We start from the raw sequence: 16222 nt of genomic DNA, 5'->3' as shown, positions 1-16222 counted from the left end.
TCTTGGACATGTATGAATTCAGTATGGTTCTGGCCTGCACAGGTACCCCAAAAATCCTGTACATGTTTACTGCATATGACTGCAGTCAATACATCATTTCGATAGCTTCAGACTCGGTACTCATGCAGCTGTAGTAGATTATATTCCTTTTGAGGTTAATATGGGTAATTTTTCAAAATTGGAAGTGTATATTTTGATCTTTTAATGACACAAGTCCTAAAAAAAATTATTTTAATTTTTGCTCATTAAATCATTTCCATTTATTCATCTACCCTTTTCCTTTGGTTACAATATTTGTAATTTAAGTCTGCATTTCATCTTCTTTTGTAAAGTGAAAGTAATTCGTTGATGATGGTGTATGCTAAGAACCAGATGTTGTATCTATACCTCTTCATTGCATTGCTTTTTTCTGTCATCTCAAGTATAGTGTAGTTTCATAAGACTTTGTAATTTCCCAGTTTTGTGCATTTTAGTTGGGTTGAAAGTCTAAGACTTGCAATGATAGAACATGTTTCTTGCAGACTATTTTTCAAAGGGCTGGAAGCCAAAGATTTATGTAAGTATTTTATGAAAACAAATAGAAAATACAATTGGTCAATCCATTCCCCCCAAGTTCTCTCCTGAGGGAAACTGCAATCCCCACAGGGAACTGACCCATAAGTCATGCAGTGAAGAGTAAGTGAAGATCAGTGTAGTATTAGATGTTCTCTATCACCTGTATCATGGTTGTATCTTAGTCATTCGAGAATACTAACACAAGAAGCTGCTTTAACAAGTCCACTTTTCTCTCCGTAGATACGGATTGATCGGCTAGTAGACAAGTGGTCGGGTAGTATAGAAGTTGGAATTACGACGCACAATCCCTCCCTGTTAGACTTTCCTGCAACCATGACAAACATGCGTTCCGGCACAACGATGATGAGTGGCACAGGTATACTTACAAACGGAAAGGGGACACACCGGGAGTATGGTGAATTTAACCTGGATGAGCTCAAGGTAAGTTGTTTATTTCAGGCACTGGTACAGGAATACCTCATTATACGACCGAGTGCTATAAAGTAGGTAAAACAAATGTTGGGTGTATGTGAAAGCACCATGAGGAAAAAATTGAGGGGAGGGTGTTGACATGGTCCATGAACACAACCCCCCTATTATTTACATTTTACATGTAAATTTTTGCATTGTGACCAGTCAGCTGGGAACACAACTCAGATGTATAGTGAGGTATTCCTGTATTTTCTATTCCTGTGATATGGGTTCTCTGTGTTTATTTTAACCTTACAATAATTTTTGAGAGGTAAACACTTATGTATTCTATCTATATATTTACTTGCTTATTTGTTTTTCCTGTGACATTCCTTTATATATAGAGGTTGTAGATTAAATCACTTCGGCCATCCCATATTTGAGGCATTTTTGCTCTGATTCTGGCATCTGCTGGTTTACATTATTCACCATTGTAGTCATCCTGTGGTGGGGGAAAAGAATGTTGCCTCCAAGTATTCCCACTTGGATCGTAAGAGGCGAGAAAAACGGGATGGGGATTGGGACTAGGCATCCTTCTCCCTGTAGCCCCACAAGAGACATTCCTAAAAAAGTAAAGGCATAAGAGGGTCTAGGAGTTTTCCAACCAGTACCCTAAGGTTTGGGTCTTTTAATGTGCATGGATGTGGTACAGATGAGTAAAAGGGAAGAGATAGGTAGTAAGTTTGTGAGAAGAAAGATGGATGTGTTGGCTTTGAGTGAAACTAAGTTGAGAGGGAAGGGCGAGTGTGAATTTGGGAGTGTAGTAGGGAGGTTCTCAGGAGTGAAGAGAGGGAAAGGGAGAGAAGGGGTGGCTATACTAGTAAATGAAAAGATAGGTAAAAGTGTAGTGGAGTGGAAGGAGGTTTCTTCAAGGTCAATGTGGATGAAGGTGAAACTGGGAAAGGAGATGTGGGTTTTTGTAAGTGCATATGGACCTGGTAATGAGAAGAGTGTAGAAGAAAGGGAGGCTTTTTGGATAGATTTAAATGAGTGCATAGAGGGATTAGGGAGGATCGTCCATGTAAAGTATTGGGAGACCTTAATGCTAGGGTAGGAAATGAACCAATAGATGGAGTGGGTGTGAAATGTGGAGTTCTAGGAAAGAATCGTAGTGGAGAGTTGATGGTGGAGCTGTGTCTAGAAAGAGAGTTGATGATAGCAAATACAGTGTTTCGGAGGAAAGTCAACCATAAGTACACATGGGAGAGGGTGGTGGATGGAAGGGTGGTAGATATGTTAATGGACTAAATAGTGGTAGATAGAGTGTTAATGGACTATATAGTGGTAGATAGGAGTATAATAGGAAGAGTTAAGGATGTACGTGTTCTAAGGGGAGAGAGTGGGGAATAGCAGATCATTTTTTTGGTGGAAGGTAAGTTGAGAGTGGAGGATAGATGGAGAAAGAGGAAAAGGACAAAAGGTAGGGAGGTGCTTAGAGTGAACTGCTTAAATGAAAAGGAAAAGGAGAAGGAGTACAAGAAGAAGCTGAGAGAGGAGTGGGAGGGAGTGAAGGATAGAGTAGAACTAGGAGTGGAGGAGGAATGGGGATGGTTCAAGGAGGGAGTCACAAAGTGTGCAAAGATGGTGTGTGGAACAAGAAGGACAGGAGGAAATAGAAGGAAAGGTAGTGTATGGATCTGGAAAAGGCTTATGACAGGGCAGACAGAAAGGCACTGTGGGAGATTTTGCAGATGTACGGGATAGGAAGAAAGCTTTTAGGAGCAGTTGAGAGTTTTTACAATAGTAGATTAGCATGTATCAGGATTAGAAATGGAGAGAGTGAGTGGTTCAAGGTAAAGGTGGGACATCATCAGGGATGTGTTATGTCACCCTGGCTGTTCAACTTATTCATGGATGGGGTGGTGCAAGAGGTGAATGCAAGGGTGGTGGGTCAGGGATTGGAGATGGTTAAAGAAAATGGAGAAAAGTGGGAGGTGAGCCAGTGGTTGTTTGCAGACAACGCTGCACTTGTAGCAGGATCAGAAGAGCGATTGAGGAAGTTAGTGACAGAGTTTGGGAAAGTGTGTGAAAGAAGGAAGTTGAAGATAAATGTGGGTAAAAGTAAGGTGATGAGATGTACAAGGGGTGAAAGTGGCAACAGACTGGAAGTAAGCATTAAGGGAGAGAGACTGGAGGAAGTGGATAGTTTTAGATACTTGGGTGCGAATGTGGCAGGAAAGAGAGGAGTGGAGGTGGAGGTAGAATGTAGATGGAGAAAAGTGAGTAAGTGCATTGGTGGATTATAAAGTGTAACGAGGAATAGACATTTGGGAATGGATGCTAAGAGGAAATTGTATGAAGAAGTGATTGTGCCAACAGCACTGAATGGGGCAGAAACATGGAACATAGAGAGGAAGAGAAAAGGAGTTTGAATGTGTTTGAGATGAGGTGTCTGAGAAGTATGATGGGGGTTACTAGGCTGGATAGAGTGAGAAATGAGGAGGTGAGGAGGAGGACGGGGGTGGTAAGGGAGCTGGGAGATAGGGTTGATGAAAGAGTATTACGATGGTTTGGTCACATGGAAAGAATGAGTGAAGAAAGACTAGTAAGAGAGGTATGGAAAGCAGATGTGGATGGAGTGAACATGAGGGGGTGACCTAGGATGAGATGGATGGATGGGATAAAAGGGGCTTTGGGGAAGAGGGTAATGTCTATTGAGGAAGGACGGGAGAGGACAGAAGATAGGGGTAAATGGAGAATGATTGTATATGGATGATGTTGTGATCCATGAGGTGGAATGGGTTGGGGATGGGGGGTGAGGTAGTGTGTGTGAGAAAAATTTGATGTAGTCCGAAGGGATTTCTCCCCATCTCCTTTTCTGCCTGAGAGGACGGAGGGGGTGGGCGGGGTGTCACTGATTTAATGAAGTGGCCTTGCTGTGGATGTGCTGTGTCTTGCGACACTGTTTCTGACCCAGGACAGTGGAGAAGATGCAGGGATGACCTGTTATCCAGGAGGTGCCAAGATAAGAGGGAGGGTGGAGGGGAGTGGAGTGTATTAGGGATGGAATGGGTGGGAATGGTTTTTATGCCTTTGTTTTTTGGCTACCTCCCATTTAAGGGGGAAAAAGCCTTTGGTATATGTATGTATGTATGTACCATTGTAGTAGTCCTTCTGGTGTGACTGGGTTGACCCCTTCTGTGCATGATGTTTTGTGTGTATTCAGCCAAAGAGAAGACGGGAGAACTTTCCAGTGTGTCTCTTGGCAAAATTAAATTGCCTGGCACCAGCCAGATCTATATATATATATATATATATATATATACACACACACACACACACACACACACACACACACTTTCAACGAACGGACGGCTTGACGAACGCTCTGAAGAAAAGTGCAGATTGTGGATACCAACGCAAAGAGAAGTGCCTTTTTGTATTTGCAGGGGGGGGGGGAATTGCTCGTGAGGTAGTGGGAAAGTAAGGAAAGAGGAGAGGGGGAGGGATTACTGGGGAAATGGAAGGTAATGAGGAGGTGGAGGAAATGGCCCTGACGGGCCGCCGGGTAGACAAAAGACCCCAAGACGAGTTGGATGATAACATGTCTAATAGGAATGTGAAGATTAGAGGTATAGATAGGAGCAATATAGCAGAAAGTGATGAGAATATTTTCAAGGGATTTAAAGAGAGTGGGGGGGACTCAAACCCCCCCCCGACTGACAAGACTAGAGATGAAGGTTGATAAGGTGATCGAGGACTTGGAGAGTAGGTTAGGTCATATGAACACCATTTTAAAAAGGGTTGAAAGATTGGAAGAACTGGAAAAGGCGAATAAAAACTTAACTGATGAAATAGAAGAACTAAAAAGACAGTTAAGAGAGGTAAAGGGGGAGAATGAGGAATTGAAGAAGAATAGTAAAGAAAACAGAGAAACAATAGCTAAAGAAAGTAAAAATTGGAAGCAAACCCAAGAAGGAAATAAGATTTCATTCACTGACATAGTCAAACAGCAATTGAAAGAACATACTGAAGACTCAGTTATTAAAGTGATGAGACAAAAGGAGAATATAGTAAGGGATTTAGCAGACAAGAAGAAATGTATAATTATATTAGGAATGGAAGAGAAACACAACACAGATAGAACCACAAGAATCAAAGAGGAAAATGAAAAAGTAAGCCAATTACTAGAATCAGTTCAGGAAGATGAACCAGGAATTATGAAACAAATCGAAGAGAAATTTAGACTCGGAAAGTATAGCACAGACAAGACCAGACCAATTAAGATTAAATTCAAGTCACAAACAACGGCAGAGAATATCTTATCCAAAACAGGGAAACTAGCAACAAGTGAACAACACAAAAAGATATGGATAAAAAGAGAAATGAATAAAGAGGAAAGAGAGGAAGAAAAGCAGAAAAGACTGGAAGCTAAGACAAAAAACGAGAACAGAACGGAGTCAGAGAAAGAGAGATTCTATTGGAGAGTAGTGAACATGAAACTAAGGAAGTTCGACATACAAAAGAAAAACATAAGGGAAACAGAGAACACAATGGAAGTGGCAGAAAACTAAGAGTGTCTTACACAAATATAGATGGATTAATAACAGGATTGAATGAGCTGAATGATTATTTGAAAGAAAAAGAACCGGACATAATGGGAATTGTAGAAACAAAATTAAAAGGCCCACTACCACCCAACAGTGTAGGACATGATGCATACAATTATTGGATTAGAAACAGAGAGAAAAAGCAAGGGGGTGGAGTTATGTTCCTGACTAAGAAGGATATAAACGTGAAAGGTGTCATATATGGAAAGAATACAGTAGAGATGATTATGATAGAAGTGGAAGACAGAGATAAGAAGAGCAGAAAATTTGTGATCAATTATGTGCCTCCGAAAACAGCCTCATGGGAGGAGAGTGAATATAAAAGTATGTTAGAGGACACAAAGATAGCATTAACTAAAATAATGGAAGACGGAGGAAGAATAGTTATGATGGGCGACTTTAATTGCAAAGAAATCTGCTGGGAAGAAATGACAGCAAAGAGTGGTGATGACTCATGGGGAAATGCTCTACTTGAGATGATTACTGACCATTCAATGACACAATGGATACAAGAGAACACTAGGTATAGAAATGAAGAAGAACCATCGAGGCTAGACTTAATAATTACATCTGAACCTAGAATAGTGGACAAGATTGAATATAAAACACCAATAGGTAAAAGTGACCACATATTGATTGAACTGGAACTTAATGAAGAAAAATATATGAAAAGAAATGAACAATATAGAAAAGGAAGAATGATGTATGAAAAAACAAACTTTGATAAAATAAGAGAATTCTTCCAACAAGAAAACTGGGAAGAAATATACAAAGAAGAAACATCAGTGGAAGAGAAATGGAATATTTTGACAAAAATTTACAAAAAAGGAGTGGAAAAGTATGTCCCAAGACAAAAACAAGAAAAAGAATATGTAAAATGCTGGTACAACAAAAGTTGTAGGGAGTTAAAAGACAAAAGAGACAAAGCCTGGACCAGATGGAAAAAAGACAGAAGACCTGAAAAATGGAAAATATATACTGGTTATAGAAATGAATATGTACAAAAGTGCAGAGAGGAAAAAAAGAAAATATGAAAAAGATGTTATAGAAAAGTGTAAAGATCAACCAAAACTATTCTACAGATTTGTAAACAATAAACTGAAAAACAAACAAGACTTGGAGAAATTGAGACAAGGAGGAGTTGAATACACTGAGGAAATGGAAATGGCAGAAATTATGAACAAACATTTTAAATCAGTGTTTACAAGGGAAAATATACAACCTGAAGAGATTGAGTGGAAAGAAAAAGTCCCCCCTATGGAAGAAATAGAAGTAACAAAGAATGAAATATTGACACACTTGGGTAATTTTGATGTCAGAAAATCGCATGGGCCAGATGAAATAGCAAACTGGATTCTGAAAGAATGCAGGAATGAACTGGCAGACAAAATACATAGCATAATAAGCAGTTCCTTAAAAGAAGGAAAAGTTCCAGAAGATTGGAAAAAAGCAAATATAGTACCTATATATAAAGGAGGAAATAAAGAAGAACCTACCAATTATAGACCAGTCTCTCTAACAAGTACAATAGCAAAAATTTGTGAAAGAATTATCAAAAGTAGATGGGTAAAATACTTAGAAAAAAACAACGTACTAAATCCAAGGCAATTTGGATTCAGACAAGGACGGTCATGCGTCACCAATTTAATATGTTTCTATTCAAGGCTAATAGATATAATACAAGAAAGAGATGGATGGGCTGATTGTGCATTTCTAGACCTAAAAAAAGCTTTTGACAAAGTACCACATAAGAAGTTGCTTAAGAAATTAGAATATGAAGGAGGAATACAAGGTAAATTGCTAAATTGGATGGAAGACTTTTTGCAAGAAAGAAAAATGAGAGTAGTGATAAGAGATCAGCACTCAAAATGGAATGAAGTAATAAGCGGTGTCCCGCAGGGAACAGTTCTGGCCCCAATAATGTTTGCTATATATATTAATGATATGGATGAAGGAATTGAAAGCTATATGAGCTTCTTTGCAGATGATGCAAAACTACTGAAAAGAGTGAAAACTGAAGAAGATTGTGAATCACTACAGAGGGATCTAAATAAAGTACAAGAATGGAGTAGGAAGTGGGAGATGGAGTTCAATACAAAAAAGTGTAGTATAATGGAATTTGGAAAAAGCAAAAACAGAATAGCAGGATCATATAATTTGGGAGAAGAAGGAATAAAAAAAGTAGAAAATGAGAAGGACCTGGGAGTCATTGTTATGAATAATATGTCACCTGAGAAACATATAAATAAGATTTTTGGAGAAACTTATAATTTAATAAGAACAATCAAAGTGGCATTTACATACCTGGATGAAGAAATGGTGAGGAAAATCCTAATCACCCTGATAAGACCAAGATTGGAATATGCAGCAACGATATGGTCACCAAGTACAAAAAAATGTATAAAAAAACTTGAAAGGATACAAAGAGCTATTACAAAACTGGCACCAACACTCTCAAAACTATCATATGAAGAGAGACTACAAAAACTTAAACTACAGACACTAGAGCAAAGAAGAGAGAGAGGAGATTTGATAGCTATTTACAGAATCATGAAAGGCATAGAAATTACTGATAGAGAGAATCTGATAAAATGGGATGACAGAAATACAAGAGGACACGGAAAGAAAATAAAAAAAGACAGCTATAGAAGAGATTTTAAAAAGAACAGCTTTCCTCACAGAGCAATAGACAGTTGGAACAAGTTAGATGAGAAAGTGGTGTGTGCAAAAACAATACATGAATTTAAAAATAGTTTAGATAAAATGAGATATGAAGACGGGACCCCACGAGCATAGCTCCCCTTCCCGTAAAATACAACTAGGTAAATACAACTAGGTAAATACACACACACACAGACACACACACACACCAAAGGCTCTTTCCCCTTACCCAGGAGGTAGCCAAAGTCATAAGGCATAATTCCACTCCCATCCCCCTCCCCCTCCCTCCCTCCCTCTTATCTTGGCTCCTCATGGATGACTGGTCACCCTGGGTCAGAAGCAATGCAGCAAGAAACAACACATCCACAGCAAGGCTGCTTCATGTAATCTGTGATCCCCCCTCTCCATTCCCTTATGCAGAAACATTGAAGAAAGGGAGAAATCCCTTTGGGCTGCATAAAAAGTGTTCCACACATAACTGTTCCCAAACCCCCCTATCCCTCACCCAATCGTTCATTCAATACAGTATCATCCATACACAACCATTCTCCACTCACCCCTATCTTCTGCCTGTGTGCACTAGGTAATAGGAGTAAAAATCTAGGTGGACTCTTGTTTAGTTGGTGTATGCTTAAATGTGCTTGCCACACAGCTCAGGTCAAGGGCAAGACAGTGATGCACAGCACCTCTGGAGGAGTACCCAAATGACAGAGGTAGTTTACCCCCACAGCTTCGTCATATGGTGACCCCCATTTCCCCCCTTTCTCATCTATATCACACACATGTGTACATAATCTTTCAGAAATTTATGTCAATGTTCATTCATTTTCAGGAGGGTGATCGTATTGGTATGATGATCAAGGCTGGCCGGCAGCTTCATTACTATATCAACGGTCTTGACCAGGGTGTAGCGGCAGCTGGGGTACCTGCGCCAGTGTGGTCTGTTGTCGACCTCTATGGCATGACTGTTAAGGTGAGTGTAATTGCTTAAGACAGTTTTTCGGTATGTACATGACAACAGCCATGAAACTAGTGATGATTTTCTTTGATGTTTTGTGTGACTGTGTGATATCCATTGTGCCACATCATACAGGTCATAGTAACAAAGCATGTTGACATGAGAACTTTTGGTCCATGATAAAGCTACAGGCCACGGGATGTAACGAGAAATCTGCCCCAGTAGTATGCTACTTGGATATTTTAGAACTTGATCTCATTGCCCCATAATTGATGCATCAACATACAAGAGACTAAACAAGGAACTGTCATTAACAGTATTATGTGATTGTCCTACTCCTATCTGTCTATATACCAAAGGCTTCTTCCCTCTTATAAGAGAGGTACATACATATACCAAAGGCTTTTTTCCCCCTTACACAGAAAGTAGCCAAAAGACAAGGCATAGAAACCACTCCCATCCATTCCATCACCTACATACTCCACTCCCCTCTACCCTCTTCCCTCCCTCTTATCTTGGCACCTCCTTGATGACGGGTCATCCCTGCATCTTCTCCACTGCCCTGGGTTAGAAGCAGTGTTGCAAGACACAGCACATACACAGCAAGGCCACTTCATTAATTCGGTGATCCTCCCTCTCCTTCTCCTCATGCAGAAATGGAGAAGACAGGGAGAAATCCCCTTGGGCTGCATCAGTTTATTTCTCATACATACTCCCTCACAGTATCCCCAACCCACTCCCCGTCATGCATCATAGCATCATTCATACACAACCATTCTCCATTCACCCCTATCTTCTGTCCTCTCCCATCCTTCCTCAGCTGACATTCCCGTTTCCCAATGCCCCTTTTATCCCATCCATCCATCTCATCCTAGGTCACCCCCTCATGTTCACTCCCTCCATATCTGCCTTCCACACCTATTTTATTAATCTTTCTTCACTCATTCTTTCCATGTGCCCAAACCATCCTAATACTCTTTCATCAACCCTGTCTTCCAACTCCCTTTCCACCCCCGTTCTCCTCCTCACCTCATTTCTCACTCTATCTAGCCTAGTAACCCCTATCATACTTCTCAGGCATTTCATCTCAAACACATTCAAACTCCTCTCTTCCTATCTTGTTCCATGTTTCTGCCCCATTCAGTGCTGTTGGCACAATCACTCCTTCATATAATCTCCTCTTAGCATCCATTCCCAAATGTCTATTTCTCATTACACTTTTTAATCCCCCAAGGCACTTACTTGCTTCTCTCAATCTACATTCTACTTCCACCCCCACTCCCCCCCTTTCCTGCCACATCCGCACCCAAGTATCTAAAATTATTCATTTCCTCCAGTCTCTCTCCCTTAATACTCACTTCTAATCTGCTGCCACTCTCTCCCCTTGTACATCTCATCACCTTACTTTTACCCACATTTATCTTCAACTTCCTTCTTTCACACACCTTCCCAAACTCTGTCATTAACTTCCTCAATCCCTCCTCTGATCCTGCTACAAGCGCAGTGTCGTCAGCAAACAACAACTGGTTTATCTCCCACTTTTCTCCATTTTCTTTAACCATCTCCAATCCCCGACCCACTACCCTTGCATTCACCTCTTGCACCACCCCATCCATGTATAAATTTGTAGCCACATCAGTCACGCACCCACTCCTACCCATTCTACTCCTATCCACCACCCTTGTTTCCCTCTCATTTTAGTTCATTGAAGTTCATCTTAGTTTGTCCCACTCTACCAACACCAAATGTAAATGCACACACATGTGGTGAACTTGAGATCAACTCGCATCCTCATTTGTAATTTTTACATCGCAGGTGACTATTGTGGACAGAGACGAGAGAGAAGAGCAGAATTTGATAACAAGACGCAATACTCAGATGCGGGGAGATCGGATCACCATTCGCGCTGATACAGGTAGAGACAGTGATTTAAGTTTTAGGACACATCGTACAGTTGTGTGAAATGTTTGCTCGTTTCTATGGAGTTATGGAGCTTTAACTTACGAATAACTCAAATTAATCAAGACAGCTTTTTTTTTTTTTTTTTTTTCTCCTCAACCCTCAAACAATTACTGAAGAATGGCATATGATCTTCATTCAGTTTGATCAAAAGTCTTGGGTTTTGTTTCTTAATTTCATAGTTGTCATAGGTTGGAGCTTCATATTAGTTTGATATTTATAATACTTGGCACCACTGATTGGTTTGTGTAGTACAGTGTGAATTGCTCTTGATCTTTGGCATGAGGTGGCAGTGGAAGATAAAAAGCGTAGGGTACGTTTGGTATCGCATTGTTTCCTTGCTATTTATATTGGGTTTTGAAATAGTGGCAAGAAAGGAAAGTAATTTTTATGTGCTTTGTGTGCACCATTTGATATGCATGTAGACTAGTAATAAGGATGCTCCACAACAGTCAGAATGTTGACGCTTTTCAGTAGAGATTGAAATTGTAGACTTCATCAGTAGAGGTTAGACTTTGTGATATTCCCATATATAGATTTACATAGAAAATAATAGTGAATGAGCCATGAGATGTTACCACCATAAATGTAATTCTATCTTAAACCCTGGCAAGATCCATTTGCAGCCCAAACTTTTTGTAAATAATTGATGACAAAATCAACAACATTTTCGGAGTTTCATGTTCTTGTTTTTGTGTGGTTATTTTTTTAATTAAAAAAAAAAATTATTTTGTTTTATTTTTTTCATATAGGGTAGTGTAAAATATGAAACAAAATTAACCCCTTCTCTCTAGGGGCAGTATCTCAGCTGAACAGTCTGTATAGTGGGCAGCCATCTTGAAAGGTTAATGCAGAGCCACTAATCAAATGACCAAAATCTGGATTAAAAGCTAAAAAAAAGTTATAAAATATGCCACTATGTTGAAGGGGTTAGTATTTGGAAATGTGTGCATTACGTAATGAAACATAACTTGTCACCTACCAGAACCTTGTCTTTCTTTCCAAGTCTCTCCATCTCTTCACACATCTAAGTTCTTGTCCATTGCATCCATTCACAGGTCTTCTTTGTTATCACAGTTGGTCCCATGTTTTCTTGTTCTCAGAAAACTTGATTCTTTGTTCTTTTTACTAAGTCCCTCCATTATTTCTTGTTTTTTACCTTGGGCAATTCAAGATAAGGACATTCGTATTCTCTGAACACCACTGTTATCTCTGCTCCTTTAGTTTATTATGACAACACCCCACAAGACAACTCCCCAACATATTTGATAACCAACCTTACCAGACATTTCACTGTTCATTCTCTATCCACAAACAACATCGGAAACATTTCATTATCTCCTCCTTCCAACCACTTCCTAATAAAAATAACCAGAGAATTTGCAAAAAAAAAAAAAAAAGTCAAACCAACCCATGTAGAATTATGACAGCCAATATACACACAAGAAATTGAAAAAGATTTAGAAAGTTTTCTACTCTATATACGAAGGGCTTTATCCCCCTTACAATGGAGGTAGCCAAGTCAAAAGGCTTAGAAAGCTTTCTATTACCCTCCCTAAATCTCATCATTATCACCTCTGCCGATTGGTACAATATAGTCCTCAAGGATAGAACCATTGGTTGTTAGTGACAAAACACAATTGCCATCTTTTTTCCCTCCTTCTCTGTACCCTTTCTTGATGCTTACATAGTTTGTATATATATATGCACAGATGTAAAGTATGCAGTAAAGAGGAAAGGGGCATTTGTAGATTTTTCCCCAAAAAGGTTTTGATACGTCACTAAACAAATAGGTTTACATTAGAGGAATTTCCCTGTTCCCACTTTGAACTTGTTTTTGTTTTATTAAAAAAGCGTATTTGTGAACATTGACATGCCCTATGTTGTAGCTGCATAAGTGACCAAAATTGTCTTATAGTTGTCATTTGACTTTTGTGGTCATTTTAACACCACTTCCTTCAGTGGAGAGGAAGCTTTAGACATTGTTATGAAAGTAGTTATGCAAGCTCTGTTTAAAGTATCTTGGCATGCCCTCCCTTGGTATGAATTTTGAAATGAGCATCCCTTTTGAGTAGACCATGATAACTAAAACGTGATGGTCAAAGTTGATATTTCTGTCCCTGTTAGTTTGACATGACTATAGATTTTGTTTTGAATAGTGCCAGGCCAGTTATTTCTACTTAGGGAGCAAACACTAGACAGTTGGGGGAGAGAAGTACAGTGGTCGTGTGCATTGTGTTAAGAATTCATTACAGTATGGAAGTAAGGTAGTGCAGTTACTAATAATAATTGTTGCCAAAAGTGTTGCTGACTGGAAACCTGCAGCCATACTTTGGTCAGTAATGGTCCCTGTGCCCTCCTATAAGTTTCTCTAGGAAGAAAATCTGGACTTTTGTCTATGTCATGTTAGTGTGGTACAGTTTCTCCATCAACTGTTTGAACTAGTAGGATGAGGGGAGCAGTTGCCAATTATTATTTCTCATTATGTATAGGTAAAAGTTTTGGTGGGTTTTAAAGATGAGCAGCAGGGAGACAATTCTCTCAAACGTCCGTCATTGGTCCCTCCAGTTACCAAAATTGCGTTTACTCCATATTCTTTATATCACTACAGTAACTGCAACATGATACAAATTAACACAATGCAAGGACACTGTACATTAAGACTCCATACTGTCTGAAATGCCCTTCAGATTACGGAACCACCCCTTAGCTCAGAGTGAATGATATCGGGGCAGCTACCATGTTGGCGGGGTTAAAGGGAGCTGTTAGATCTTTGTTTACGTTTGTCTTTTGTGAGTGCATCTTTCACATCCATATAGAGGAAAAATAATCAAAGATGAGATATATTTTGGCCTTGAACATCACTGTCTCAGCAAGACGTCACCAAGATGTTTTGTTATGTCCCATAATTGTAACTTGTAGAATGTTATGTGAGTCTTGAGGTTGTTATTTCTTGTTTGTTAAATAATTGATTTGTTTAAAGCATCTTTCCTACATAAATATACATCAGCCATGTCTGTGCAATGATTTGAACATCTTTCTAATCATTTGACTCTCATAAACTTGTTAATTGATTTATATTATTCCAAGTCATATGAGTCATAGTATTTTGTATTGACTATAGAAAATATATATATATTAAATTTATCTATATAAAGTTTGAGTAAGAACTATTCTCTGAACTTTATGCAACCCTGCTAACTTTAATGCATTTGTTACCCATAAACTTTTCTCATCTGAAGTTGCCCTACAGTTGTTCAGCCCATAGCCCATAGATTTCTTTTGAGCTCACTTACTCGTTTAAACAAAGATACTAAATATGAACAATTTTCTTTGATGTACACCTAAGTTGCCCCAGTTGAACGGACCTCAACACCAGGTAATTTTTTTTTTTTTTTTTTTTTTTTTTTTTAACCTTTATTTCATTTGATTTTTTGTGTAGTGTAGGATCAGCTAGAGTTTCAAGAACAGTACAATAAATTTGTATAGAACTAGTCAGAAAATTTGTTGTAGAAAACAGATATATGATTATTACAGTCCTCTTTTTGATAGGTCATGTGTTGTTTATAGACTTCCATCCATCTTAAAAATGAGACAACTATGCTCAATCTCAATTATTTTTTTTTTTTTTTTTTTTCTCCAAAAGAGAGAGAGAGAGAGAGAGAGAGAGAGAGGAAGAATTGAGTGTGGCATTTAGTAATGGTATTAAATCTTGTAGATAACTGATGTAGCTTTAGGTGATAGTGTCACTACTTTAGGAGCGCTGACCACTGGTGACTGGGAATAGATTGCATTGACGGAAGAGATCTCTTGGTTAAGGATGGGAGGGCTCTCAGAGGAACAAATAAAGACCAAATGTTGAGAGGATGTGAAGAAATACAGTTTTCCAAATAGATTCATAAATACTTGGAATAACTTAGAAGAGCATTTTATAACTAAATCTTATTACTGGAGGTATAAAGATAAGTGTATGTATGCATTTCTTCCCAGCATCCCCAGGGAGTACTAGCACTCCAGATTGGGAAATGCTGGCTTGGTGATTTAGTCCAAGCTTCAACAATACCTAAATTCAAATCTAGATATAGTAATTAGGAATCAAGGATATAGGTTATTTTGGAAGTTTACATGAATTTGGGGATAGGTATGATAAAATGATAAATTGGAGAGTAGATGGGATCAATAAGCATTATGCCTTTCCTGTATAATACAATTATTAGGTCATACAGGTAATTAGGTAAATACAGTACTACTTTGAGGTAGTGATACGGAAACAGTTCCACAATACAACACAGATATCAGTCCAAAGTATCTTCCCAGAGATCTTTCTAGGAAGGTCCAAGGATTGCCAGTTACCACAAAGTTATAGAATTCCAGTCAGTAAGACCTAAGGGAACAGTAATAATCTTTAATAATGATAATAATTGTTGCTGTAAGTTTTATGGACTTGAAACCTGCAGACCCACAGTGGCTGACACCAGTTCTCAGGCTCGCTGGGAAGAACCTTTAGAAATATGTTATATTATTGTGGGATTGTTTCTGTGTCGCCAGATTAGAGTCATAGTAGTAGCAGGAGGGGAGAAGTTGCCAATCGACAGCTCTCTTTACATGGACAGGTAGAGGAAATACATTCGAAAATGAAAAAGTCCCTTGGCCTTGTCTGGGGACTGAATGTCAGCTCCCAGGGCTACACCTCCAATGAATACGAGTGATGACGGGTTTTGAAGATGGGCGGCAGGGAGATGATTCTCTCTGAGGTCTGTCTTGTAGGACCAACACATGCAGATACTTTGCCATTGGACCCAACTTACCTTGATAGAAACCCACAGTGACAAAGTTAAGATGTTCACATGAAATTCTAAGGAGTCACTTTTTGTGAACTCATGAATGCTGTAGTCTTTGTCACTAGCTAATAATGTGTGAGTGTAACCGTGAATGGCAGGATTTTACCCCAGACTTTATAAACAGGTCTTATTGAATAAAACAATTTAATTTTAGAGGGAATATTAATGGTGTGATAAAACAAGATATTTTATCTGTTAAGGCAGTTTGATAATTTAATGTAAAAAGT

General features: G+C 38.9%; 1 protein-coding gene across 5 annotated transcripts in view; it reads left to right on the top strand.

Annotated features, from left to right (window-relative positions):
* LOC143026427 (neuralized-like protein 4) overlaps positions 1-16222 on the top strand; it is a 101908-nt gene that overhangs the window by 28112 nt on the left and 57574 nt on the right. For all 5 annotated transcript variants that reach the window (XR_012966478.1, XM_076186772.1, XM_076186771.1 and 2 more), the window contains 3 exons: positions 796-996; positions 9070-9210; positions 11011-11110. Coding sequence is in view for 4 of the 5 variants with exons in the window: in XM_076186772.1 (XP_076042887.1) it covers positions 796-996; positions 9070-9210; positions 11011-11110 (442 nt within the window). In the remaining variant the exon portion in view is untranslated. The remainder of the gene's footprint in view (positions 1-795; positions 997-9069; positions 9211-11010; positions 11111-16222) is intronic.

This window comes from Oratosquilla oratoria, chromosome 6, assembly GCF_046742065.1.
Source record: "Oratosquilla oratoria isolate Oo_2021 chromosome 6, ASM4674206v1, whole genome shotgun sequence".
NCBI classification, from domain to species: Eukaryota; Metazoa; Arthropoda; class Malacostraca; order Stomatopoda; family Squillidae; genus Oratosquilla; species Oratosquilla oratoria.
The sequence above is the reverse complement of the archived record's forward strand: the minus strand, read 5'-3'. Positions and strand labels throughout refer to the sequence as shown.